Source organism: Symphodus melops, assembly GCF_947650265.1.
Source record: "Symphodus melops genome assembly, chromosome: 1".
In the NCBI taxonomy this organism is placed as follows: domain Eukaryota; kingdom Metazoa; phylum Chordata; class Actinopteri; order Labriformes; family Labridae; genus Symphodus; species Symphodus melops.
This window is the reverse complement of record NC_136691.1, coordinates 55,726,223-55,752,900: the sequence shown is the minus strand read 5'-3', so window position 1 is coordinate 55,752,900 and position 26,678 is coordinate 55,726,223. Positions and strand designations below refer to the sequence as shown.

Here is a 26,678-nt window from a genome sequence, read left to right as displayed (position 1 = left end):
ACAACAAGAAGGATGTCTGTGAAAGCAGTTTGATTTTCAAACTAAGGACTCTCTTCATCAGAAGCTCATAGATCATTAATGACACATGCTACATGTCATTAGAAACTTCAACGTCTGCGTCCTGCTGCAGCAGCTCCGCCTGCGTGCAGCAGGCAAACCTCGTGCCTTTGTGTTTGTTTAGTTTGCACGCCAGGTGTAGTGTAACTGACCTCCAACACCAACCTGATGCTGAATAGAATCATCGATAACATCCTGGGCTCAGAGCGGTGTAGAGAGGACGGTAAAGTCAGCAGGTTGTAAATAAAGGAGGCCTGCAGCAGACAGACCAGCCTTACCTGCTTTTATCCCTGGACGTCTCTGTGGCTGCAAGACGAACAGAAATACTGTGAAGTTACAGCACACACAGAAAATGTGACCAATCACTTTACTTATTTCTGCTTCTTTTGTTTTTCTTCCTTTTTTTTTTACTTCAAACGTAATTGAAGACGTTTAAACAGGTTATGAAGCATGTGTTTATTTAATCCTGAAACTTGACCATCAGAGAGAAGATCAACAGGTCGTGTTTAAGGTTTTATAACAGAGCATGCTGCTCTACCCTCAGGTCTATTTTAGGAAACCTTCAATAATCACATGCTCTTTCTTCCTGCAAACAAATGATAAACATCATGTTTCGTGCTGACGGCACTGATGACGCCTCTGACTCATTTCGCTCTAAAAGCCACATCGCGTTTCTGTCAGGTGGTTAATCTCCTTGTGATCTGATGTGACAAACCTTTAATTCCCCTTCATGTCACTCTCTAATATGACATGTGGGAGCTGTGGAGGTGTCAGAATGAAGTCCTGCTGTTCACCAGAGAGTGAGAGACAGGCCTCGGGACTTTATCACAGAAAGACTAAGGAGCACTTCTGTCACCATCACAACCAAATGAGTTTCCTCCTGAAGTCTGTTTAAGGAGGAAACGTTGTGTCATGTTTCTAAACACCTCGGTTAACTTTGAGAAAGAAGTGACCATGTTTGGATAAGAGGGCGGAGCTTAGAGGTGAGATAGGTTTAGTTAGAAAAGTTACATCCATTGCTGATTCATCGGTGTGTATTTTAATTTGAAATGTATTTCTCATGGTGATGGGATCACTTCCTGGTAATTGCTCCGAAAAGACGGGTGCTCTTATTTTGAAAGGAAAATGACAGGAAGTGGAGGTATAGAGGTGAAGGATGTGCTTCAAAGTGCTTCCATGTGTGATCAAAATGAGAAACACGTGTGGCGCTGTCTGAGGCACGAGGTTCATGTGTGTGTGTTTGTCAGGTTCATGTGTGTGTGTGTTTGTGTGTGTGTGTGTGTGTGTGTGTCGTCAAAATGTTTATCACTTTTTAAAAGGACAGATTCAGAATCGTGTGTGTGTGTGTGTGTGTGATAATGTTTCTGTGTGAAATGTGCTGATGATGCACATCCTGTGGATTCATATCTCTGCAGATAAAATGTTCCTTTTTAACTCTGCTTGTAAGGTGTCCTTGGGTTTTTAAAAAGGCGTCCATAAATAAAGTAGTCAGTTTGAGTGTCCCACATATGAAGGCTATAGTCCTTAACGTAGCGGCCCATGTTTAAATCCAACCCCTCTCTCTCTCTCTCTCTCTCTCTCTCTCTCTCTCTCTCTTCTTGACTTCCATCTCTATCCACTGTCATATCTCTACAGTAAAGGCTCTAAATAAATCTTAAAAAAAAGAAAGAGAAAACTTAAAATCTTTGCTCTGCCTTTAATACAAGTTGAGCTTGACATTTTGAAACTTTCTTTATGCTCCTATTTATTGTGTTTCATTCTTCATGTTATTTAAATTATGTTGTTATCCTTCTAAAGCTCTTTGACCATTAAAGCTTGTTTTAAATGTGCTATAGAATTAAAGATTGATTGATGAGAAGTCGCTCTGTGCTGACTAAATGTCGCCCTCTGGTGGACAGTTTTCACATCCACAAAATGTTATGCTGGTTCTGCAGCTCACAGCTGTTGGTCTCTCAGACCTCCGTCCTATTACCTCTGCAATGCATTCCTGCAGGTGAGACATGTTTATGTTTACTTACATGCTGTTTCTTCATTTAATCACTAGGGTAATTGTTTGTTCATCATGATGTCATTAGTTTATTTTGGAGAGTGGGGGATAACATGCAGGTCGGAGTCGTGCACCAGCCACTGTCGACCCCGTTTAACACAACTTACCAAGTTCCTGTCTAATATTGTGGATATTTATCCATCTTTTTTCATTGTCAGTAATTAGATCCACAATTCCATCTGCAGGAGTTTGACTCTGGAGGGGAAAAAAAAGAAATGCAAACACAAAAAATGTGTAAAAAAATGTGGAAGTAGTTAGAAATATCTTCAACCTTTATTGATTCTGCGTTGATCTGAAACAAAAAGACATCCATCCTTTCAAAGAAATCAACCAAACACATTTAACAACAGAGCGTCATTAATCATTTAATACATCGGATTTTTAATCAAAGCCTGCAGTATATAAACTCTTATCTGTCACACTTATAATCATCCCTTCAGAACAATTCCTTAACGTATAACTGGAGTAAAATGTGCACGAGCTGGAAAATAAGAAAAAACTTTGAACTTAAACTATTTGAAAGCATTAACAAATAAAAAAAACACTGAAAAGATGATATCAAACGGACACAAATTTGCAGTTAAAACACTCAGCACCCCCTGATGGACGGAAGGAGAACTGTATGTGAGCAGATCATTTCAAAGGGAAGACGTCCATTAATGACATAAAAACAGACTCAAGTATGACATCACGCATGAACACAGTAAAAGGTCAGATCGCTCAAATGTCGAAGGTCACTCAGATTAGAGGTCATTTCAAAGGCTTCAGTTCTTAAACCCATTCAGATTTTAGACAAGGCTTCTTGTCTTTGGACCTTCAAGTCTTTCATTTTGCAAAAACAAAGACTTGCAAAACCTCCAATGGAAGCTGGACCAATGACAGGTTTTAAAAACAGCTCGTTATTCTGTATTTCTAACGGAGTTTAGGGGGTTGACAATATATTAAATCAGGACATGACAGAAAGGCTGTCTCTTTCTTATAAGGGACTGTCCATTCATTATTCTGTCTGTGATCTGATTCTGTTCTCTACATCACCGAGGTCAAAAACTTTTATTTGTTTTGTTTCTTTTGAATCATGAACATCCAAACAGTTCTGGCTGTGAACTCCACTTTAAAGGTGTCATATTCTCCTGCTCGTCTTTTTAAATGAGTCCCAGAGTCTCTTCCACTCTGATCCTGTATTTGATCAAACCCCTCTATTTCAGCCCTGCTCAGAACAGGCTGTTTCTGTGTCTGTAGCTTTAAATGTTAAATCTCTGTTCAACATAATTAGCTGATGTTGCATGAGTTTTCATGTTTTCTTTCAGTAAGTGCTTTCGTCATTTCTCTCAGTTGTTGTCTCATTTCCTTTAACTCTTCTTCATTCCGTCGTTTGTCACGCTCCTGTTGTTGTCTTGTTTCCTTTAACTCTTCTTCCTTCTGTCGTTTGTCACGCTCCAGTTGTTGCATTTTATCTTCAGCAATTCTTTCCTGTAGGTCTTTCAGTTCTTGTCTCAGTTTCTCTGACTCATGTTTATCATGCTCCATTTCTTGTATTTTCTTTTTTAGCTGTTGCATTTCTTCAGCGTGTCTTTTGCTGGCTTTTTCGACTTCCCTTTGAGTGGCGTCCTTTGTCGATTGGAACATCTCAGCGTTGTAGCAGCCGCCCCCGTTTGCCTTCTTCATAGCCTCGATCTTGGAGAGCAGCTCTCTGACTTGTCTGCGCTTCTTGCCTCCTTTGTGATCTCTGTCAGCATAGTTACTGAAGACCTGGTATCTCCCTCCACAGTCCTGTACAAGTTGTTTGACGAAGCCACTGCAGTCCTCTACATAACTCTCAATCGACCGACCTTCCAGGGATTCTCCTCTTGTAAAGATAATGATGATGAAATCTTGAGACTCTCTGCCAAAAACTCTCTTAATAAGTTCCACTGAGTCTTTCTCCGCTGGTTGAATGTTCCCAATCTGCAGCAGCAGCAAGAACACGTGAGGTCCAGGAGCCAACATGCTGATGCATTCATGAAGCTCCTGTTGAATTTCTTCCTCAGACAGATTTGTGTCGAACAAGCCTGGGGTGTTCACCACAACGACAGGCCGTCCATCAATCTCTCCTGTTGCTTTCTCACAAGTCGTGTTCGCTGGCTTCGGGGTGACTCTAGGTGTGAAGTGTGTGTTGCCTAAAATGGTGTTTGCAGTCGCACTCTTTCCACTGCCGGTTTTTCCAATCAGCACAATCCTGAGAGCCTCCCTGTTCTGACTATCATCGTCACCTCTCTTTGCCTTCCCCTGAGCATCAGACAGACCTGAGGTCTGCAGATTGTCCTTGATGTTCAGAACACAAACTCGCCCTCCACAGCTCTGAATAAGCTCCTGGATGTCCTTATTTTCTTTCTGAAGGTGATCAACATCTGTCATGTCCTGGTCTGGCTCCACAGTGAACATAATCATGGTCAAAACGTTGAGTCGAGAGCGGAAGGTGTTCTGGATGGTCTTGAACTCTTCCTTGTCTTCTATGGTGAGGGAACCCACAGGTAGGACATGGATGAAGACATTGACACCCTCAGGATCACAGAAAGAGATACACTTCGATGAATCCTCCATCAAAGCCTCTTGAGGTTTTCCGTACAAGGCAGGAAGCTCCACCAAGGTAACCCTTTCAAACTTTGGTAAGCTGGGATGAAGATCGCTATGACCTAAAAGGGCGTTAGATGCTGATGTCTTCAGTGATTCTCTCCTCCCACATAGAACCAGGGTCAAAGCTTCTTTGTTGGATCCTGATGTGGACTTCATCGATGAAATGACCATATCACGCACTGAAAGGAAAACAGACTTAGAAACACAAACCACAAATATCCCTAATCCACGGTGCCATGCATACTTGACCAGTCAGTCAGAGAATGAAACTTTAAATAATATCAACCTAATTTGTAAAATACTGTATTTGTTTTGGACTCTTGTAGTGAGGAAGTTTAGTCATTCCCAGCCCTCTGCCCGTCTATTGAAGAGGTCTGAGGCACACGTGGTGAATGGACTTCACCTTATTTAGCGCTTTTCTTGTATTCTGAATACTACTAATGAGTTGCTATAGTGATACCATCAGAAGTAACTAATGCCATTAATGTGCCACCAACGAAGCAGAGAGAGCAACTGAGGATTAAGTGCCTTGCCCAAGAGCAATGGAGGATTAGGTGCCTTGCCCAAGGACACGTTGGACATGTTGCTGCAGGATCTTGATCCATATCCAAACGGCCTGTTTGAGCACACGTTTTTAGTAGAGCAGGAAAAAGACAGAGAGGATGGACTTTTGTCATCATTGGAGGTTTTGTAGACTATAGGGAAACATATTAGTGTATTTACAAAATCAAAAGAGTAATCAACTTAAGAAGACTTCAAACTTGCAACTGAGACCATAAGTTTGTGAAAAGGTGTTTACAATACATCAAGTCAGCAGTCGTCTTTAACCTAACTGATCTATTAAAGTGGGATTCTTTACAACTTTATTTCCCAACGGCCAATTTGTATTTAACAGTTTGCCCAGACATTTAGAAATCAACACCAGATAGACTGAAGATTTATGATACAGTACTTTGCATTACATTACATTGTGTCAATGTACTGTTAGTAAAACCAGACATGGCAGTGTTTGGGCTAACTGCTCATCAAGAAGGCTGGAAGGCAGATTGGGTTTAACCAAAAGTTTTTCTTATGACTAACACTGGGTGGAAATCAACTTTGCGTATATTCACAAACAATTTCTTATTTAGTTTGTACTCACGGGAAGGTGGCATCCTCATGCTGCGTCGGGACCTGAGGAGAACAGCTGTGCCTTTAGCTGCAACAGAGAAGAAGAAATATTGAGGTTATTCAGTCTTTCATACTGAAAGTAATGTCCTTATAGACTGGTATAGTAATGACATATTATATATATTATGTATGATATATATATGATATACGAATTATATTTGTAGGCCAACCCGAAAAAATGGCGCCGGTGGTTCCTACGAAAATTGGCCTATGGAATTTTTGCATTGGATTTTGGATCATTGCAGAAAATAAGCTCTGTGTCAATCATAAGTTTCTGATGTGTAGCTGTTTTGTTCAGCGGGATAATCTTTACAGATGAACATCATTTATATGAAGTTTGAAGAGTTAATGCAGCCGCGGTCGGTTCATAATGACGTCACAACCGTTATGCTTCATCGATCTAATCAGCGGATTTGACAAGCTAGCTAAACGTTAGCTTAATTAGTTGTTTATTAAAATAATATTTGCAAGAACACTGAAAAACATGACTAGAGGCTGTAAGGAGGATTAGGGAGAGAGTTGAACACGTGATGACGTTTAATGTCTGCAACAACCACTGTAGCTTCAGTTAGCTACTCGTTAGCAACCGCCGTTTAAAGTTCGCATAAAAACGTTAAAATTCACAAGTGGGGTCTTAGCAAACATAGTTTATCTCGTCTAACAAAACATCAACATCTCTTCAGCTTGTGTTAACCACAGACCTTATTTCAGGCATCTAAACAGAAACATTCAAAATCCACATTGACTTTTAGAGGTTAGAACCACGGCGCTAAAATGCTAACTCACTTCCTGGTTTTAGGACTCAAAACTATACCAATCTATTACCTATATGTTCATAAATAGGGGGGTCAGGACCACCCGGGTAGTTGTGAGCCACCAAGAGGGGTGTCAGGAGATGCCATTAAAAAAAAAAACGAATTACATAAAAAAAAATACTTTAAAGTTGATACATTTCCATTATTTGTATTATTACAGGTGCAAAATGGCCGTCAAACTACTTCCTGTTAAACATTTACAGCCAGTCATGTGATCAGACTCTCTCTGCACCTCTTCTCCAGAAACTCCCTCAATATCCAAAAACTTTTTTTTGCCACTTTGACAACAATTTCAATTCTTTCTGACTTTCTCTCAGCTTCAGCAGTAAAGTGAATCACACAGTTAGCTAAAATGCTAATATCTTAATCCAGAAACAATACTCTTGATGGACCCGTATCAGACTCCTCTGCATCCTGTTGTTTCTCATTTGCTCGTATTTCTACCTTCTCTTTGTTCAGTCACGCTCCTCATGCTACTCCCCCCCACACAGACGTCTTTCACACCTTTTTGCCGCTACACGTTTCGCCAACACATTTACCACTAACTGACGTTTGCAAACCAGAGAACTGTGTCCAAGTTTCCAACATGTTGTACACTGCAGGAGTTTAGGAGGGAAAGATCAGACTGGATAACCGAAGAACACTTCACCTGGCAAGCATTCACTTTCAAAGTGCAGCATGACCAAAAAACTGTCTATCACTTCTTTTCACTCTTTGAGCACCAAGTTTACTCCTAATCCAACTTTCTACTTACTTAGTTGTCACTCTCATTAAGTTTTATTCCAATAAAAAAAGGATTCTGTCTCATTCTCGCTTTCTTGATCAGATAACTGCTTCTTTCAAACTCCTCGAGGATCCAGCTCTCCTCCCCCAGCAGCTCAGCTAATCTGCCCGGGTAATCAGTAGCTTGGCGGCCATTTTGTACCGGCCCTTATGAAAGCCCGTTCGGCTGAAACGTGTTTTTAAGAATGTGAAGCCCTGTTGTACTAAAGGATTTGACTGCATCACACCTCTTCAATAGCTTTTTAATGAAAATTAAAAAACAAGTGCAACTTAAGAGAAGATTAAAGATGTCTGCTGCTCTTTATAACACGAAAACACTGATAGTACAAAATCAATGTGTAACTTATGGTGGTAAAAAATGGGATTGTTTTTTTAATTGGTGGTGTAAAATGTTATTTCCTTCTTCACTTTGATTCTGAACTTTGAACCTGCGATTAAAATTCTGTCTTATCTATGGCAGAGTTTTTCACTTACCTACGACTGGGACTGGTGATTATAAAAACCTCCCAGTCACTTGTTTATTATCTACCACTAAAACAATGTAATATATCATGATAAAGGCTTACAGTGTTCAAGTTAGAAAATACTGACTTTAAGTTGTTTCTGGTCACCAAGCACTTTGACACTTTACATTTATTTACCCTCCACGGTGGTGAATCATCTCCCACCCTGATCTGTACATGACTAACACACGGCATGAACATCGTCACATAGATAGATAGATAGATACTTTATTGATCCCGAGGGAAATTCAAGGCATCCAATAGCAGTATACAGACAGGCAGGACACAAGACATTGGTTACAATACACACCCGCTGTCCCCCCCCCCCCCCCCCCCCCCCCCCCCCCCCCCCCCCCTGTATACAATAATCCCCCAAACAAGATTTAGCAGCCCCTATGTGACTAAGAGTAAATATAATTACAGGTTGAACCTGTGCAGTTAGCATTAGCATTAGACTTAAACTTATATAGCATAAATGTAGATAATCTGTGACGGAGAGAAAAACATGCTGATTAAAAGAGACCTGTAAACAGTTAAAGAGCCTTAGAAACAAAGTGTTGACCTTCTAGAAACTAGTTCCATGTGCATGTACAGAGGTGTTTGAGGTAGTGCCAGAGGTGTGAGTACAGTCATTAAACAGTCAATGCAGCGATGCAGACTGGGCCATTAAAGTGCTCAGCAACATAAAGGAGCAGTGATTAGCATTAAGTGTCCAAAACAATACTGTATCAGTCAAACTTTATTATAACATCGGCTCAGCTATGACTAACCTGAGGTGTCTGTGAGGGCCGCCATCATTGAGTCCAAGGTCACTCCGACCTTCACTGTCAGCAGTCACCTGTGGATCAGTACCAACCAACCAATCAAACAAACAACCAACCAACCAATGAAACAACCAATCAATCTTATTTATATATATATAGAGTCAATTCATTACAAATGTGATTTTAAGACACTTTACAAAAGAGCAGGTTAAATATCTTACTCTCTGTTATTTAATGTCAGTACATATTTAACCATTAATACAAGAATACAGTATTTTTTTATGATACAGGTTTAAAATCTATTCTATTAAATTCATGCTTTAGTCGTTTCCACTCACCAGACGAGCTCTTCTTTGCTGCCTTTAGTGCACTGATGAACTTCAGACTGCAGTGAAGCCACAAAGTTAAGACCAACCCTTGTTTTAGTAAATGATTGGGACGGTGCCTAGAAATGATATCAGTTATCAGAAGTTAATATTTAACGTTGTCACAGCTCTAGTAACAGACCTGATGGTCGACATGAATTTGTGATGTATGATTTTGTAACGATTTATTGATAATGCTGCCAGTTTAAAAATATCTTGGGAAAACACAACTTTCAAAATAAAAGCATGGGCTGCAACATCTTTAATTAACCTGATAATTATGTTTTGATAACAGCTTCCTAAAATTAATCGATTGATCCCATCCAGGTCATTCTGATGATGATAAACTCTTCTGTTCTGGTAAGTTCTGGATGTATTGGAGTTTATTGAGGACTTTAGATGATGAGCCATAAAGGATACTATTGCAATAATGACGTCTGGGTGTGATAAATAAAAGGATTAGTGTTGAATGAGAGGACAGAAAGGGAGCGGAGACGGGCGATGTTTTGGAGGTGGAAAAAGGCGGTTCTTCTGAGCCGGGTGACGAGAGCTGGCTGTCATTAATGACCCCAAGACTGGAGCGAGTGGAGGTGTCTAATTTTGCATCTTTCTTTAGGGGGAAATTATTGTGCAGCCATGTTTTTATTTCTGCCTCTATCACCTGCAATTATAACTTTTTATTTGAACTCTTTCAAATGTTAGTTCCTAACAATAACACCAACTCACTGCAAAAACAATTTAAAACAAAAATAATAATAAAATGGGGAATGTTTTCCATGTTTTTTAAATAGACCGTTGTAGAAAGGATTTGACCTTTAATGCAGAACATTTCTGCCATTTTTGGTCTAAATCCCAAATCTCTGACTCTCAAGCCAAAAGGCTATTTTTTAATTGTATATATTTCAGAGTACTTGCTAGCACCGTGTTAGCATCATACATCAGCATGGTCTCTGTTCCCACTGTTATGCAGATGACATACTGACACACTGTCAGTAACTCAAAGATTTACAATTATTCAACTAGACAAGTTTAAAATGTTCACGTCTGTGATTCTGTGCAAATAAAGACTGAAAGAAAAAGTCAAATATTAAATACAAAAATAAATAAATATTAAAATATTCAATGTGACATCAGAGATCTGGTTAGTTTTGGTGACGTAGTTTGACCCTTTGTATCTTCTGGGTGGAGTCTTAATTAAAGCCACTGTACAGGTGAGGTCACGAGGCGAGCCCTGCCTCAGGCCCTAACAGACTGTAGACACGGCCCTGCCTACATGCTGCTGTTTTGTTTTGTCACTTTTGACAATGAGGAAGTGTTGAAACAAACAGAACAGATGAGCAGAGAGATGAAGACGAGACAGAACAGCTTTTTAAATCTTGGGAGTTCATTTTACGGGTGCTGGTGAGGCTCAATCAGCGCAGACTGTCTGAGGGTTAACTGAGGCCTCACTGTTAATGAGCAGCTCTTACCTCAGGTGTGTTCACCTTCACACACAGCCAGTGATGCTCCCAGCACACAGGTGATTTGACTATCCTGTTTCCTCGTTTTTGTTCAGCTATTCAAATTCAGAGAGAGGGGGAGAGAGAGAGGGAGAAAACAGTAGAGCTCAATAATATAACTTCAAACTCTCTGGACATTTAACTCAACAACTCGAGGAAGGTCTCTGAGAGACACCGTGAGATTATGACGACGTGAGAGAGGACAACACTCGGCGCTGATTGGAGAAGGTAAGCAGCTGTTTCGGCGTGCACGCCGAACTCCATTCACAAATCAAACAATTGTTTCTTATTGTATAAAAGCAGACTTTTCAGCTTGTAATATATTATTTTAAAAATACATTATTACCTAACAGGGTGTAGAGATGAATTCGGCATCGATAATGACCCTTAAATGTCCACGTAAAGGCAAATATAAAACAAAGACAGACTTTAATTAGCCCCCCTCCCTTCGTCCTCCCAGCATGGTAAATCACACAAACAGTAACTTTAATACGTGTGTGTGGTCTTTGCATGTGAGCCGAACACAAACCCTTTTAATTAAGTATTTTAAACTGCTTCTGAATCAGTGTGTTACAGGTGTTTCCCTCCATAACGTGTGGAGCATTAAATTAGTGTTTCCTCTAATGGAGTTTGGAGGAAATGTTTCCCTGAGCTTTACTTTGAAAAGACCACGACCTTTATTTTAAATAACTCAATCTAACAACATTACATTAAATAAAATGAAATCAGTTTGAAATTATGAGACAAATGTTTATGCTATATTTTTTATATATAAACGTTATTTCCGACCAAGCAATCTGATTGGATACACAGAAAAGCATCACTGGAACTTTTCACAATATGTTTATAGTGACTGAAGAAGTGGACAAACACTCTTAATTTCCCCTAAAATGTTCCAGCAGAGAAGGAAAATCATTCCTTTTGTTGTAAACGGAGACTTGTGAGACTATTCGTGCAGATTCAGTCACTATGACAGGTCAGGTATGACACTATGACAGGTATGACACTATGACAGGTATGACACTATGACAGGTATGACACTATGACAGGTATGACACTATGACAGGTATGACACTATGACATGATGGGTCACTCCTTCACCATCCTCTGAGGACAAAAAGCTGCAAACAACTGAATATTGTCAACTAATAAAAGATGTGAATCAGAGATGTTCTATGGAGACTGAACAATAAGTTGGTCGACTCCGCCACGGAGCGCTGACGAGGCCTACAAGCAGTGGATGTTGTATAGCTTTGTGGTAACCATGGAGACCAACAGCATAACGGATGAGATAAATATCAGATGGTTCTTGTGACGTGAGGCTTTAAGATGTTGTATTTTACAAACACATTTATCCACAGCTTCTGCCTTCGATCTGACGGGACAGTGTGAAGAGGAGGTGACGAGGCCACGGCTTCAGACTGTGGAAGGAGAACTCTTCATATTTGACCCGTGACTAAATTTAAAACCACACGTCAGAACGGTGAAGCTGTCCGAGGGTCAAGACCGCGGCGCGGCGTGGCAGAAAGGTGATCCCTGATGTAAAACAGAGGTCGGATCATTTGTCGTTTTGCATCTTATTTCCCTTTATAAATAAAACAGACGATGCAAATTCTCGTCCAGTTGACGCCTGAAGACCGGGACAGGAATTCAGTTGTGTTATTTACTCAGAGTTCGGTTTTATAAAGTCCCACAAACAAGCAGGTGAACATAGTGAATTATGTCCTGTGTAAGAAAGGACTCCTGAAGGCTTTATTAGCTGTTGTGCTAACTTTATGCTGACATGCTGATGAATATGCATTATCCTAATTCAAATAAATAAATAAATGAATGAAATGAAGTACTGTAGGTCTTTAATATTGATTAGAGAAGGAGTTCCCAAACTTCCAGCTAACAGCTTTAAACATCAGGGGGCCACAGACTGAGGACTCCCACTTAAACATCCGCCCACTCACAGACGGATCCAAACCCAAAACAACATGAAATGATTTCATTCACGTGTTTATTGCAGGACAGACTCGAAGCTGAATGAAAGAGATTTCCATGTAAAGACTTTGGACACACAGAACTACACGTTTTGTTTTCACAGATAAATCAAACAACCTGTCCTGCGTTACGCCGCCGTCAAACTGTCAGAACCCGTCGACTAACCTCCGACGACTTTTCTTTTCATCCCGGTGTCGACGGCTTTCCTGTTGTTTACGTCCCAGCTTGAGGAGAGCGAGTGGAGCTGATTTCTGCTCGTGTTCCAGTCGTGATGAAGCGCTGCTAACGTCTGAAAGAAGACTCAACATGTTTTTTTTTATCCCGTGCTTTAACTTCTCTTCCTGTCTTCAGATTGAGTTTTAAAGACTGAAGCTGCACAGGAAGTCTCTCCATGAGTCCGGCGCTGCTCGTCTCTACAGACCGCTGAAGCTTCAACATCCTCCGTCTGTTCGTCCGCTCTGAGCTTCTCTCTCTTTGACCGCTCCTGCTCCCGTCATGAACCCCTATCCAGGTCTCCCGTCCAACCCCTATGACTCCCCTGATCCGCCTCCCACGGCGTCATCACCGTCTCCTCCCGTCGTCCACACGGGTCACAGCTTTGTCACTGAGTTTGATGATGACTCGCCTCCTTCAGAGCGAGACGGAGGCGAAAACGTGGACCGAAGCTCGGACCGCGCTGACTCCCAACCTCCGGTCTCAGATCCAGTCTTCAGTCTGTCTTCCGGGCTTCAGTCGAGTCTACCTGCTGTGTCATCCCCGGTGACGAGTCCTAACCCGGCGCCCGCCACGCCCCCCTCCACCCAGGTCTCTGTCATCATCCCGTCCCCAGACCTCCGACCGTCCCCCCTCCCGTCTAGCTGCTCTGAAGACTCCTGCCCGGACCTGGAGTGCTCCATCTGCTTCAGCCAGTTCAACAACGTCTTCCGCTGTCCCAAGATGCTTCAGTGCCGGCACACCTTCTGCCTGGAGTGTCTGGCTCGCATCAACGTCAAGGCGGCGCAGCCCAGCTCCATCCAGTGCCCGCTGTGCCGCGGCTTCACGCCACTCCCCGACCTCGGCCTGCCCAAGCTGACCACCAACCCGGACGTGCTGTCTTACCTGCCGGCCGCCATGCAGAGAGTCTACAGCATCCGCTTCGTCCGAAACAAAGGGAAGCTGCAGGTCAAAAGGTGAGTCTGGATCAGTCACCGCAAGCGAGGGGGCGGAGTTAAGTCCCCCCCTCTACCTAAACCAGAATAAATAAAGTCTTCAGGGCGTCTGACGAGGAGAATCTCGCTTCATGTGTGAAGACAAATCTGCAGATAAATAAATGTTGGCTGCCTCCTTGATAAACGATGAAAAACACAAATATGAAAGTAAACTTAACCGCGTGATCAGCTGGCGTGCAAACGTTCCCGCCTCAGCCAGCGCTGGCTTTAAACTCGGCTCATGTTTGCTGCTCCACCATGTGACCTTTCTGAGCGGGCTGCAGGCGAAGCAGCTCCGGAAAGCTCCGAGTTATCCTGCGGTGGTCGTGCGCGTCCTCAGAAGTTAACGCTACACGCCCAGCAGATGCAGTATGCAATGTGACCACTAGGGGCAGCGTGGAGTCGCCTGAGAAAACATCGGAGCCACCAGGGAGCTGAGAAAAGCGAACAGCTCGGTGCAAAGCAACAAACGTGAGCCAGAGAAAAACCCCAAAAAGCTGCTGACCGCTCTGAGTTATGTGGTGCGCCCTCTGGAGGAATCGTCCTGCAGTGACGTGTGTGAGGACATTTGAGGACCTCTCATTATGAGTGTTCTTCAGAGGAAGTGAAAGCAGGTGAATGTTCAGTGTGACTGCTGCTCTGAATCATGAGCTGATCAGAGTCCAACACACAGACGCGTCACGTGTTCAAGTTTCTGCACGCCGTGAAGGAAATCACAACTCTCACTGTCCGCAGACCTGACGAGTCGATTCAGCTCAGGAACCAGATTTTTACAGGCAAAACCGAGAAAACAACAATATGAATAATCGACTGTTCAACAGTAACGATATGAATCAATAAAATGAAATCTGATTTTTAATGTCATAAAATAATATTAAAAAATCAGCGTTTTATTGTTTGTGTTCAGAAGCTGATTTTTACAGTGACGGCGTCTAAAGATTCATCCTCGCCGGATAAGTTCCCCTCTTTCATAAATAACGCTCTGTGTTTGTCCTTCAGGACGGCTGACCATCATCGGCGTTGGGGTCAGAGGTCGCTGACGTCTCTGCGGTCGGTGAACCGCTCTCTGGACGTGGGGCTTCCCAGCCCGCCTGCAGCGGAGCGCGGCGGCCTGCAGCCCGGCGGCTCGCAGCCCGGCGGCCTCGTCGACGCTCTGTTCAGACTGACGGGTCGGCCGGTGTGCCGAGCCTTCCTCCTCACGTCCGTGTTGATGATGATGGCGCTGCTGACGGGCGTCATCATCTTCCTCTTGACCTTCAGCAAAGACCAAAAAAGTGATTGACGTCACTTCCTGTCTGTCTCCAACTGAAGGTAAAAAAAACTGAACAGTGGGCGGAGCTTCCTGGCAGCGTTCAGCACAAACTCTGTTGTGTTCATCTTTCTGTTTACCTTCAGTCTCAGTCTGCTTCCTCTCAGCTCTGCTCTCAGGTAACAAACACCTGTAAACGGGAATCATGCAAATGAGCCGAGCCGCAGCGTGACGCAGGATTTTCATAGATTCCAAATCGCTGATATGTTACAGATGGCTTTGTTACAAACGGGGAAAAACGACACCTCGACAAACTTCCAAAACAAGCCGGACTTGTTCGCTGCATGAGCCCGGTCCAAGGTCACGTGTTGTTTTTAACCCCGGCCCTGTTTGCACACGCGTGTCGGCGTGTAGAAGACCAGGAGAGCTGCTCACATTGTTTTTCTGTCTCTTGGAGCACAAACGGGACCTCAGATCTCGTCCTTTAAAAGTCCCGCAGACTCTCTGGATCCTCGTCTCTGACTCTGTCATTTGACCACACGGGTCGCTCTTCTATAACCGTCAGTCAGGTCGTCTAACTTTGAGCAGCTGTTAAATGCATTTTAACATCTCAGCTGTTTATTAACGGAGTCAAAAAAGCGTCTCAGTCGACGTGTCGATGAGCAGAGGAGCGACTCCTCAAAGCATCGAGCAGCAGCCTTTACAAGCTGCGTCACTCTGGCGCCCCCTGCAGGATCATTGAAACAGTGCCTTCTGAAAAAGGGCTGAAATAACACTTTGAAATGTTCAGTTTCTACTAAAGGAAGAAGTCAGAAATGATGCTGATGATTTTAAATCTGTTTTTTTTAATGACTGGTGACGAATATTTTCCATTATCCTCGATTTTAGAGAAAATATAAATGTGAATGTTTAAAACATCTGTCTTAAAGAAGTTGATGGGACAGCTCATCTCTGGCGCCCCCTGCAGGACGCTGTCAGAGTTTGAACCTGACGCCGTGTTAATCTCACCTTTCATCGTCCTGTTTTTAAACACTCACCTGTTTTAATGTGCAGTGTAAAATAAATCATTTTATATATTTATGTCACGTTTGTTTTAGCCAAGCTTGCACTATCATCATGTTTTCCTCCTTTAACTTGAATAAATTCTGTTTTGAACCGTCCGGCTGTTTTTATTTTTTTTTTTACGAAGTGGGAGAAAAATGTAGAAGTCCGTTCGTTCCTCGACTTTTCTGGGATGATTGGAAAAAATAAATCCTGGAGACATTTTATTTTGTAGACGATCTTGAATTCATCGAGCACATCAACAAGTGTTTCACAGTTTAAAACGACACCAAGGACGTATTTCAGGAAGTAGACTTTAAGATGTGTTTTATTTGACTCTTTTATTTTGAAGGTGTGTGAAACACTGTTTGCACCAAAGTAAATTTACCTGAAGTGATTCGAGTGGAGGGCCGTCTCTCAGAGCGTCCACCTCCCTCGGCTGAGATTAAAATAGTTTAAAAAAAAAAGGTTCTGACATTATTGTACATTTAAAATCAGTCGGAGCTTGTTCTTTAAAGCAGCCAGCAGGGGGCGCCGTAACACCAACCACCTCTCTGTTACAGAGGACGATCATATCAAACATGAAACAATCCCACATGTGCATAAAACCTGCACGGCGTCTCAGAACGTTAGAGGACATCAGCACACGTTCTGGTCCAGACCAAACTAATCGAGACCAGAGCGCTCTGAGGATGAGACCTCGATTATAAATGTCTGAGAAGTCACAAACTGAGACTGTTACAGGGGGAACCTGAGCCAATCAAAGCAAACATGGCATGAGGTTATCTGACGGACGCTTCAGGAGCTCAGATCGGGTGCAGGTTTAGGGGGGCGGATCCTCGGGTCTCAGTGGATTCACATCGGAGCAGGTTGAATATTTTCCACTCCACGCCGTGGCATACTGTGTGTGTGTGTGTCAGTCACTTTGGCTCCTGTGGACACACCTTGACAACACAGTGAGCGATCAAACAAGCCCGTCTCCATGGTAACCTGCCACGAAGACAGTTCACCTCATGCTCAGATCCGTCCTGCAGCCTGGAAGGAAATCTTTCCATCTTCACTTTGAACTCAAGTCAGCTCACGAGGCGTCTTCTGTTTCATCCCGGGTCAAAGCACAGAGAGTGCTGAGGAGGTCACCTTCACAAGAATGCTTCGTGTCACTTATGTCCCAGTGTAACTCAAAGACTGAAGAACAGCACAGTGTTGAGCAGCTTCACGACATGCACAGGTCACATGACATCAACGTCGTCCGTGTTCCTGACTCAGAGCGGAGACGTTCTGGGAACAGTCAGCTCGACGTGTGAAGACACCAAACGATCTTTATTCTGACGGCTCGCCGGGTCGGATTGAGATGTTTTTCTGCCACAGTTCGAGGACAGAGGGGACCTTTAGTTTGTTGACCTCCTTCAAAACAATGAGTCTTTCTAGGACACACACACACACACACACACACACACACACACACACACACATTTGGTCAGTGTGATAGAGGGCTGATTGTTGGAGAGAAAGTCCTCATTGTCTCATGATGCTTTGCCAGTTTCCCAGAATTCCCTCCTCTGAGTCTGAACAAACTGTTTTTGGAAAGTTACTCAGTCTGGTTCTGGAGGTCTCTGTGGATCAGGAGGTAGAGGGGGTCTCTGTGGATCAGGAGGGTCTCTGTGGATCAGGAGGTAGAGGGGGTCTCTGTGGATCAGGAGGTAGAGGGGGTCTCTGTGGATCAGGAGGTAGAGGGGGTCTCTGTGGATCAGGAGGTAGAGAGGGTCTCTGTGGATCAGGAGGTAGAGGGGGTCTCTGTGGATCAGGAGGTAGAGGGGTCTCTGTGGATCAGGAGGTAGAGAGGGTCTCTGTGGATCAGGAGGGTCTCTGTGGATCAGGAGGTAGAGAGGGTCTCTGTGGATCAGGAGGTAGAGGGGATCTCTGTGGATCAGGAGGTAGAGAGGGTCTCTGTGGATCAGGAGGTAGAGAGGGTCTCTGTGGATCAGGAGGTAGAGGGGGTCTCTGTGGATCAGGAGGTAGAGGGGGTCTCTGTGGATCAGGAGGTAGAGAGGGTCTCTGTGGATCAGGAGGTAGAGGGGGTCTCTGTGGATCAGGAGGCTCTCTGTGGATCAGGAGGTAGAGAGGGTCTCTGTGGATCAGGAGATAGAGGGGGTCTCTGTGGATCAGGAGGTAGAGAGGGTCTCTGTGGATCAGGAGGTAGAGGGGGTCTCTGTGGATCAGGAGGGTCTCTTTGGATCAGGAGGTAGAGAGGGTCTCTGTGGATCAGGAGATAGAGAGGGTCTCTGTGGATCAGGAGGTAGAGAGGGTCTCTGTGGATCAGGAGGTAGAGAGGGTCTCTGTGGATCAGGAGGTAGAGAGGGTCTCTGTGGATCAGGAGGTAGAGAGGGTCTCTGTGGATCAGGAGGTAGAGGGGGTCTCTGTGGATCAGGAGGTAGAGAGGGTCTCTGTGGATCAGGAGGTAGAGAGGGTCTCTGTGGATCAGGAGGTAGAGAGGGTCTCTGTGGATCAGGAGGTAGAGGGGGTCGGACTTGGACCGCTGTACATGGGACACACAGACTTACCACGAGACTACTGTGTGTGTGTGTGTGTGTGTGTGTGTGTGTGTGTGTGTGTGTGTGTGTGTGTGTGTGTGTGTGTGTGTGTGTGTGTGTGTGTGTGTGTGTGTGTGTGTGTGTGTGTGTGTGTGTGTGTGTGTCAGCTGGATATTCCAGGATGTGTCCAACTTCTTATTTCACCAAAATGTGACCACACACACACACACACACACACACACACACACACACACACACACACTAGTCAACCTGTAAACGAGGTCAGAGGTCAGAGGTCAGATCTGGTTTAGTGTGAGCTCATAAAGATATAAAGATATTGATTATTAAACACTGATTCAGGATCAGGTCATGTGACCATCTTTTATTTGTTTACTTTGTCGTCCCTCCTTCTTCAGGACGCTCAGGGACCCAGAACCCGTCCTACAGGTTCCAGGAGCGTCGGGGTACGAGGCCCAGGTCCCCGGGCCTGTAGCGGGCTAACAGGAAGAGAGGATCTGTGGCCATGTTCAGGCTCTCCGTCCTGTGGAGGAACGTAACATCCTGTAACTCCGCCCCCTTTTTTTCTTCAAAGAGGGTGAGAGTGACGTGCGTACCTGGCGGGTCCCGGGTCGGCGCTCTGCCGTTTACGTCCTCCGCTTCTCGTCTCAATCGAGTCCCTGAGGGCGGCGTCCGTTAGCGGGGCGGAGTTTCCCTCCAGGACTTCCTGCAGCTGCAGACACAGCTGAGTGTGCGACGCCTGCTTCGAGTCCTGCAGAGGAACGCCAAACGCGTCCGGCGTGAGGAAGCAGCTCATTGCGTCATCAACCTGCTGGATCAGTCCGTCTGTGTTTTTACCTTCACCACGTGTCGGAGGATGATCACCGCTTCCTTCACGTCTCTCTCCAGCTGCTCCCCTCGCCGCCTCTCGCTCTGTAGCTCCGCCTCCAGCTCAACCGCCGTCGCTGCTTTCTGACGGCGTTCCTCCGATGCTGAGGCCACACACGCCCTAAAAAAAAAAAAAAACACGAGACAAACGACCACGAGGTCATGAGTGGGAGTCGAGATGGAGCGTCAGACGGCGTTATGGTAAACGTGCAGTGAGAAGCAACGCCGTCGTCATGGAGACAGGACAGCACGCACGCCGGGCGCACGGCCGTCCCGAGGCGGACGCTGAAACAATGTGTGAGCGGAGGAAGCGTGGACCTGAGCTCCTCGACCTCCTGCAGCACGCCCTCCTCCATGACGCCGTACTCGTCCAGCTCCGCCTGCAGCCGCCGGCACACGTCCGTCAGCTGCTCCGCCGCCTGAACGAGGAAACAGATGCACATGAGATGTATTCATGCGCACTCGCATGCCGCCGCCGCCGCCGTGTGTTTCCTGACCGTCTCATTGTTGGAGATGTCCTTCTCGACCCTCGCGGCGTCTTCCTTCACGTCGTCCACCTCTCCGCTGAGAGCGCCGGCGTCGCCTTGCAGGTCGTCTCTCTCCTCTCGCAGAGTCTCGATCTCGTCCAGAATCACGTGCAGCTGCTGCATCTGCTCGGCGTGCAGCGCCCGCTCCTCCTCGATGATCTCTGAGCTCTTCCTCTCGCACCACTCCCTCAACGCCTTCTCCGTCTCCTTTACCAGCCTGTGATTGGTGGACAGAAGGAGGGGAGGTGAATCAGCTGACGGCAGGAATAAGAAGCTGTGCGTCGCTCTTCACCTGCTCATCTCCTTCTGTTCTTCTGACGTCAGACGCCGGAGCGTCGCTTCCTGCTCCTCCTTCTCTCTGAGAAGCTTCTCCTCCAGAGGCTTCAAGTCACACAGCTGCAGCCTGAACCACTCCTTCTGCTCCTTCTGCTCCTCAATCTGTGCAGCTGATGGAGGGGAGGACAGAGGAGGGCAGGAAAGGAGGCGAGAGGAGAGGAGGGGAGGAAAGGAGCGCAGAGGGGAGGAAAGGAAGCGAGAGGAGAGGAGGGGAGGAGGGGAGGGGAGGAGAGAGGAGGGCAGGAAAGGAGCGCAGAGGGGAGGAAAGGAGAGGGGAGGGGAGAAGAGGAAAAGAGAGGGGAGATGAGAGGAGAGGAGAAAAGGAGGCGAGAAGAGAGATGGGGAGGAAAGGAGGCGGGAGGAGAGGAAAGGAGAGGGGAGGAGAGGAGGGGAGGAGAGGGAAGGGGAGAGGAGAAGAGGGGAGGAGGAAGGGGAGATAAGAGGAGAGGAAAGGAGGGGAGAGGAAGGGAGAGGAGAAGAGGAGAGGAGGGAAGGGGAGAAGAGGAAAAGAGAGGGGAGATGAGAGGAGAGGAGAAAAGGAGGCGAGAGGAAAGGAGAGGGGAGGAGAGGAGAGGAGGGGAGAAGAGGAGAGGAGGGGAGGAGAGGGAAGGGGAGATAAGAGGAGAGGAAAGGAGAGCAGAGGAAAGGAGGCGAGAGGAGGGGAGAGGTGAGAAAAGAGGACGAGAGAGAAAAACTGCACCAGCTGAACTTCACGCTTCCTCGATCCGATAATAAAGACGATCCACTCAGATTAGTTCTTCTTATATTTAGGACGTCTGGTAATCCTCACCCTGCCTCTGGATCTCTGAGGTCAGCATGTCCACCTGCTCCCTCAGCTCCTCTGTCTGCAGGCTCTGCTGCCGCTTCAGGTCCTTCAGGTCCTGGTCTGCGTCCTGCTGCTGGGCCTCCAGCGCCTCGCTGAGCTCGTCCGCCTTCCGCTCTTTTGTGATCCTGTCGTGCTTCAGGAACTCCGAGATGTCCCGCCTGTCCTCCTCCAGCGCTTTGCACTGCGCGATCAGGCTCACGTTGTGCTTCTTCAACTCGTCACATCTCAGCTGACACCTGCAGGACGAACAACAAATGAACCACGTTAATTCAAAGTTCAATATGAATATATTCACACACCTGCTTTTCATCATTTTGCACAATCAGTTCAGTAAATTACTTTTAAAATGATATACTCACATTTCCAATGTGTTACAGGCAATGACAATTAACTTTTTCATATAAAAACAATTAAAAGAAAAGACTTTAAATATTTATTACATTTAGAACAGTATTAATATAGCTATGGAAAAACACTGAGTTTGTATTTGTGTTTTAGGAAACATTTTAAAATTAAAAATCCGGCTTCTCCCCGGGCTCCCGTAGTAGTTGGACATAAAATAATAAGTTTCATATATATGTGTGTGTGTGTGTGTGTGTGTGTGTGTGTGTGTGTGTGTGTGTGTGTATAAAAATAACGGTCACTGTTTCACTGTTTACAACGTAACACCTGCTGACGTCATGCCACCAGCTACGTGAAGTGTTTGCCGCTAACTTTGTTGTCTAAATGGACAAGGCAATATATTTAACACTTATATTAACAGTTTTTAAATGTGTTCAGGTATGTATTTGTATTTAAATAAATTATTGAGGATGTGTTTTTCACCGTGTAACGCTAACCGTCCATTCTTACCCCTCCAGCTTCTTGTCCAAATATTGAATCTGTGTTAAATATAAACACATCTCTCTCTCGTCAGCACCGTTTGGACCCTCCATCTGGCTCGGTTCGTCTTTTACTCTTTATGTTTCCTGTCAAAATGAAGCGTCTTAAACTCTTTGTTGGGTCATTTTTGTATTAAAGTTTACAACGCTTAAAGTTTAACTGACGTTGTTGTTGCTAGGAGACGCTGTGTTCAGGGACTGCTCGGACAGTTGAGCTCCATTCAAAAGTAAACAAAAGACAATCACAAAGGCTTCTGTTACTATTAATGTTACTTTCATCATTATTATAATTTCTGTTAAATTGAATAGTTTATTAAAAGATTTTTAACAATTCCTTTAAATGATTAATTACTTTCAGGTTTATTTTTTATGTATTAAAGGTACAGTTAGCAGCATTTTCCCCCTACACAAAAAACAAACCTCATCTCTTTCTTATGAGTAGTAAAGCCCGCCTTCTCCTTGATTTCATTGGCCTGTCGGGCCAAAAGTGACATTGGCGAGAGAGCTGAAAACATGAAAAATGTGTGTATTTGATTCGCGCCCAAAAACTGTCTGCACAGAGCACAGAGCATGTCCTCTGACACTGCAGGTTGTTTCTCGGTGTGTTTCTCTCAGCCAATGACAGCGTGCAGAGGAGTTTGGGGTATTTCAGGTGTGGACGAAATGCCAAGCGGTTTGAGTTTGTTCCCAAACCAGGGGTGAGCCTTGGGTTTCCCCTCTGACGTGGAGTTGTCCTGCTTACTGTTGGACGGGCAGTTGCCAAACAGTAGCGGTTAGCTTGTGCTAGCATGTCCAGTTATTGCCTTTTCCATTACAACAATTGAAGTGTATGAGCAAAACGGCAAACCTTTTGTCTCTTACTCTGAATCAGTTCTCATTCATGTCTTCCCTGAGGATTGCTTAGTCATATTACCAACACACACACACACACACACACACACACACACACACACACACACAGAGCTCTATAAATACCTGTTCATTAAAGGCTGAGGTGTTCCCTCAGTGTGTGGCTGCCTGATGCGTGTTTCTGTAATTACTGTGTTTAACCCAAACACATGCACACGCAGCATCACAAACAAAGGTTACATGAAATACTTATTGTTTGTTACAGCTCACGTGGGGACTTTTTAGAACTGTTTATGACACAGTCTGAAATAATCTCGGTTTCTTTTTATGACCTAAAAAGAGAAAAAACCAGATCAGTGAGACATTTTCTGTTTTTTCTTTATGGAAAATTTTGATCCTTTTCATTGCTAATGGTTTTTTGGGAGTTACCTCCAGAGGGTGGGAGTGGCACCAGGACCGATGGTTAGTCCTGCAGGCGAGGGGGGGAGGACTTGAGGTGAGGAAAGGTCAGCTTGAGGTGAGGAAAGGTCAGCTGAAGGTCAGCTTGAGGTGAGGAAAGGTCAACTTCACGCTGCAGAAATAGACCCGGCTTTCATTTTATAAAGTGCGCCGTGTGTTTTGATATCCTCTGTATTCAATCCTTAAATGACCTCTCTCTCTCTCTCTCTCTCTCTCTCTCTCTCTCTCTCCCATCAGGCTGTGTTGAGCCAGCAGGTCCTTCTAACTTTACATTCTGCTCCTGAGTTTTATCTTCTGAAAGTGAAACGTTTGGTAACCGACCTGCGCTGAGGGTTGAACCTGAGTTCACTGAGCATGAGCTGAGCTGTGTGAGGATACCTTCAGGGACAATCAGTTGTTTTCATAACTGAGGTTTCATTCTCTGCACGCTGTCATAACCTGCGTGCTGTCCTGCACGCTATACCTCCACCTCCCACAAGGTTTCAGCCCGCCTGAGGCCGTTTTACTGTACCTCCGCCGTCTCCGTGTTGCTGTCTGTTTGTCTTGGATGTATTTATGTCCTCCATCTGCATCCGCCCAGGAGGGTTTAGCCCGGGAGCAGGATGCCTTTAAAACAGGAATAATGTGCCGTTTGCACGAAAAGAGAGAGACTTGTGTCTCCCTCAGGAGGAAGGGGTGAGAGAGAGGGAGACACGAGCGGGAAGACAAAAGCAGTTTGTGGAGAAAAATGTGGGCGTGGAGACAAACGACTCCCAAAAATATCTTTTTTTCATTGAAGTGAAACCCCAAACGTTAATCCTGAGATGATTCAGCTTTCAGAAAGCATCGTCGTGCAAAACTGTTTCCAGTCCCTGCTTGTCTCATATTGTTGTTTATTTTGCAGATTTTTACATCTTCAACATCCTGACATAAAAGAAGAAACACGGACACAACATAGTCAAAGAACATACAACGTTTTAAATCAGAGTTAGAATTATATACATTTCTCAGTTTAATTATTTTTGTCTTTACACATAAAATCTGAGGACTGTGCAGAAGCTGCAACAACAATCGACACTGTGTGTTTTTATCACAGGATATCATATCTGAAACTTTACGTTTAGTCTGGTCATCCAGCACTGTGACACTATATGTGAGTTTTAAAACGCGGATCAGAATAGGTCAACTTTATAAATAGATTTTCGACAAGTGGCAACCTCAGGTGTCGAAAAGTGTAACATCCTGCAGTTCCTGGAGTGTCCACTAGAGGCTGACTGCAGGGGCACAGGAAGTCACATACACACCCATTCAAAAAAAGCACAAATTTTTTTTTCAATGTCTGATAAGTTATCGTCCCAACGGGCACACTGGGAGTTTTTTTTTTTTTTTTTTTAAACTAACGTGTTATCAATTGTTGCGTGTGTGGCCGACATGATTGACAGGTGGGCGCCGTGAAACGGTTTGTCAGGAGGATTAAAACCCGCCTCAGCTCTCAGCCTGTCGTTAGCTTGACTCAAAGTTAGCCTCAGACTGCATTTCCAGCATGGCGGCTGCTGCTGCTGAGACTCCAGCGCCCCCTGCAGGATCAGACGAGGACGTGACTCAGGCTTCATACTTAAATATTTACAGTCTGTGGTTTTGAATCACTCCGGGCCATTTCTTTTCTGACACACCGTGATAGCTCATTTTATTACACCATTGTGTTTAAATCATCTTTGTTTCGCATGAGGTTTCTTTTTCATTTGTTTTTTGAGGCTGTTAAAAATCAGCTGCACTGTTAGTAAATGATGTGACGGGGGTTATATGAGGTTTTCAGGATGAAGGGATTTCCCTGTTGCATCATGACTGTGACTTGTTTGCATTTTGCTTCAGAGAGGAGAAAAAAAACCCTTAAATGTGATGTTTTTTTAATCCCAACAACACAAGCAGGAGTGTTTTTCATGTTTGCAGCAACAGATCAACTAAAGCTAAAAACACATCTGCTGCAGGGCAGCAAACACAGCAGAGAGAAGACACGCATCCAAATAGTTCCCCAGATGAGGCTTCTATCTTCACAGCAGTCAAAGTCAGCTGTTTGTTTGCTGGTTGTCATGACAGACTGTAATTACACCTGCAGACACAGAAGATATCTAACTTCAGACATCAGAGAGACTCAGTTAGGAGCTCCTTGTGTTGTCAGATTGTGTGATATATCTGCCTGGGGGGGCACTCAAGTTTCATTTTCCTCACAAAGTGAAAAACTGTCTTTTCACCTCTGTGAGAAATTGCTTCCTCATGTTATATTTGTGGTAATGTTCACTCATTCTGCAGAGGGGGAAATCCACCCTTCATCCCCTGTAGTCTGTTTACTCACTTCCTGTATGTTAAAAAAAGACGTCAGACTTTGAATAAACACGGAGGAAACTCAGCCGCTCCTGCTAAGATAACATTTCTTTATTGTCACTGAACAAGTCCAACAAAAAACTGTTGGAGCAATCTTATAGATGCCTAATATACAACATATATAAAATAAAAGAATATTAATAATAAAATAAAATAAAGCAGTATAATACAGAGTCATTTGAAAGTTGCACTTAGTTGTGGGTTTTGATGTCTCTGATGCTCTTCTCAAACATTTAAGACCATCAGGTGACACGTTTTCAAGGACCGCCTCCATATCGTAATGTTGATAAAGCATTATGTTCATACAGTGTATTCATGTACTGTGTAATATTTTATAACAATAGAATGAGGCTACATTTATACTTTACAAGTCATTTTATCACTTTTGAAAAACTGTTCGCTCCGAGGTTTTTTTTGTCTTTTTCTTGTTGTGATCATGAAGTGACCGACATCGCCCGATCACATCCGAGTTCATCTGTTGGCTCAAAACTAAAGTGGGCGGGAATACTGAACGTGCAAGACGTCCAAGATAGATGTAGATGTGCTTTTTCAATGTTCAACTTAACTAAATTATTCTGAAGCTATAGTTCACAGACCGCACTTTGAGAATCACTGTCTTATACAATTCAGTCGTGTCAGTGATGTTGACCAGTTAACACAAACAAGAGTGCAACAGCTGCTGTAAAGTACGGACCAATAACAGCGTGTGCTGCAACTCACATCAGGAAGTGCAAAGAGAATTTGTCGACATCCTCACACAGCCAAACCCTCCAGTCCATAATATTCATAATATGAGGTTGGTTTATACCCTTTGATGCTCTTTACGTGACAGCACTGGATTTTTTTATTTTTTTTTTACCTCCAACTCTCTGCAAGTCATTCATCCGTTGTCATAGCAACATGGAGTTAAACCCAAACATCGTCTTCAGATCCAAAACCGCCAC

General features: G+C 44.4%; 3 protein-coding genes and 1 long non-coding RNA gene across 5 annotated transcripts; 2 read left to right on the top strand and 2 right to left on the bottom strand.

Moving 5' to 3' along the window:
- Positions 1-2,699: 2,699 nt before the first annotated feature.
- On the bottom strand, positions 2,700-5,912 carry LOC306817598 (GTPase IMAP family member 8-like). The gene is made up of 3 exons (XM_079334611.1): positions 5,859-5,912; positions 3,484-4,896; positions 2,700-3,429 (listed from the first exon to the last, which is right to left on the bottom strand). Exons 1-3 carry the CDS (start codon positions 5,875-5,877, stop codon positions 3,374-3,376), a joined length of 1,488 nt encoding a protein of 495 aa, XP_079190737.1. The 5' UTR covers positions 5,878-5,912; the 3' UTR covers positions 2,700-3,373.
- Positions 5,913-10,678: 4,766 nt separating this feature from the next.
- On the top strand, positions 10,679-12,134 carry LOC306818367. Its single transcript, XR_013778178.1, has 2 exons — positions 10,679-10,844; positions 11,978-12,134. It is a non-coding gene; the product is annotated as an uncharacterized lncRNA (long non-coding RNA).
- Positions 12,135-12,936: 802 nt separating this feature from the next.
- Positions 12,937-15,315, top strand: LOC306817953 (uncharacterized protein). 2 transcript variants are annotated; one of them, XM_079335228.1, is made up of 3 exons: positions 12,937-13,771; positions 14,789-15,100; positions 15,191-15,315. In XM_079335228.1, exons 1-2 carry the CDS (start codon positions 13,098-13,100, stop codon positions 15,069-15,071), a joined length of 957 nt encoding a protein of 318 aa, XP_079191354.1. In that variant the 5' UTR covers positions 12,937-13,097; the 3' UTR covers positions 15,072-15,100; positions 15,191-15,315. The 2 variants fall into 2 exon arrangements, with proteins under 2 accessions (XP_079191354.1, XP_079191353.1); XM_079335227.1 differs by having other exon boundaries at positions 14,789-15,315.
- A 3,636-nt stretch (positions 15,316-18,951) lies between these two features.
- Positions 18,952-22,266, bottom strand: LOC306817664 (uncharacterized protein). Its single transcript, XM_079334739.1, has 8 exons — positions 22,037-22,266; positions 21,149-21,420; positions 20,315-20,468; positions 19,993-20,239; positions 19,814-19,914; positions 19,466-19,616; positions 19,225-19,379; positions 18,952-19,151 (listed from the first exon to the last, which is right to left on the bottom strand). Exons 1-8 carry the CDS (start codon positions 22,117-22,119, stop codon positions 19,052-19,054), a joined length of 1,263 nt encoding a protein of 420 aa, XP_079190865.1. The 5' UTR covers positions 22,120-22,266; the 3' UTR covers positions 18,952-19,051.
- Between the last annotated feature and the right edge of the window lie 4,412 nt (positions 22,267-26,678).

Coding starts and splice junctions, on each gene's coding strand:
- LOC306817953 (XM_079335228.1), top strand. CDS start 13,098: ATGAACCCCTATCCAGGTCTCCCGTCCAACCCCTATGACTCCCCTGAT. Junction 13,772..14,788: donor GGGAAGCTGCAGGTCAAAAG/GTGAGTCTGGAT, acceptor TTTGTCCTTCAG/GACGGCTGACCATCATCGGC.
- LOC306817664 (XM_079334739.1), bottom strand. CDS start 22,119: ATGGAGGGTCCAAACGGTGCTGACGAGAGAGAGATGTGTTTATATTTA. Junction 19,617..19,813: donor CAGGAGGTCGAGGAGCTCAG/GTCCACGCTTCC, acceptor TTTTTTTTTTAG/GGCGTGTGTGGCCTCAGCAT. Junction 19,152..19,224: donor GCCGACCCGGGACCCGCCAG/GTACGCACGTCA, acceptor GTTCCTCCACAG/GACGGAGAGCCTGAACATGG.
- LOC306817598 (XM_079334611.1), bottom strand. Junction 3,430..3,483: donor AACAAGACAACAACAGGAGC/GTGACAAACGAC, acceptor AACAACTGAGAG/AAATGACGAAAGCACTTACT.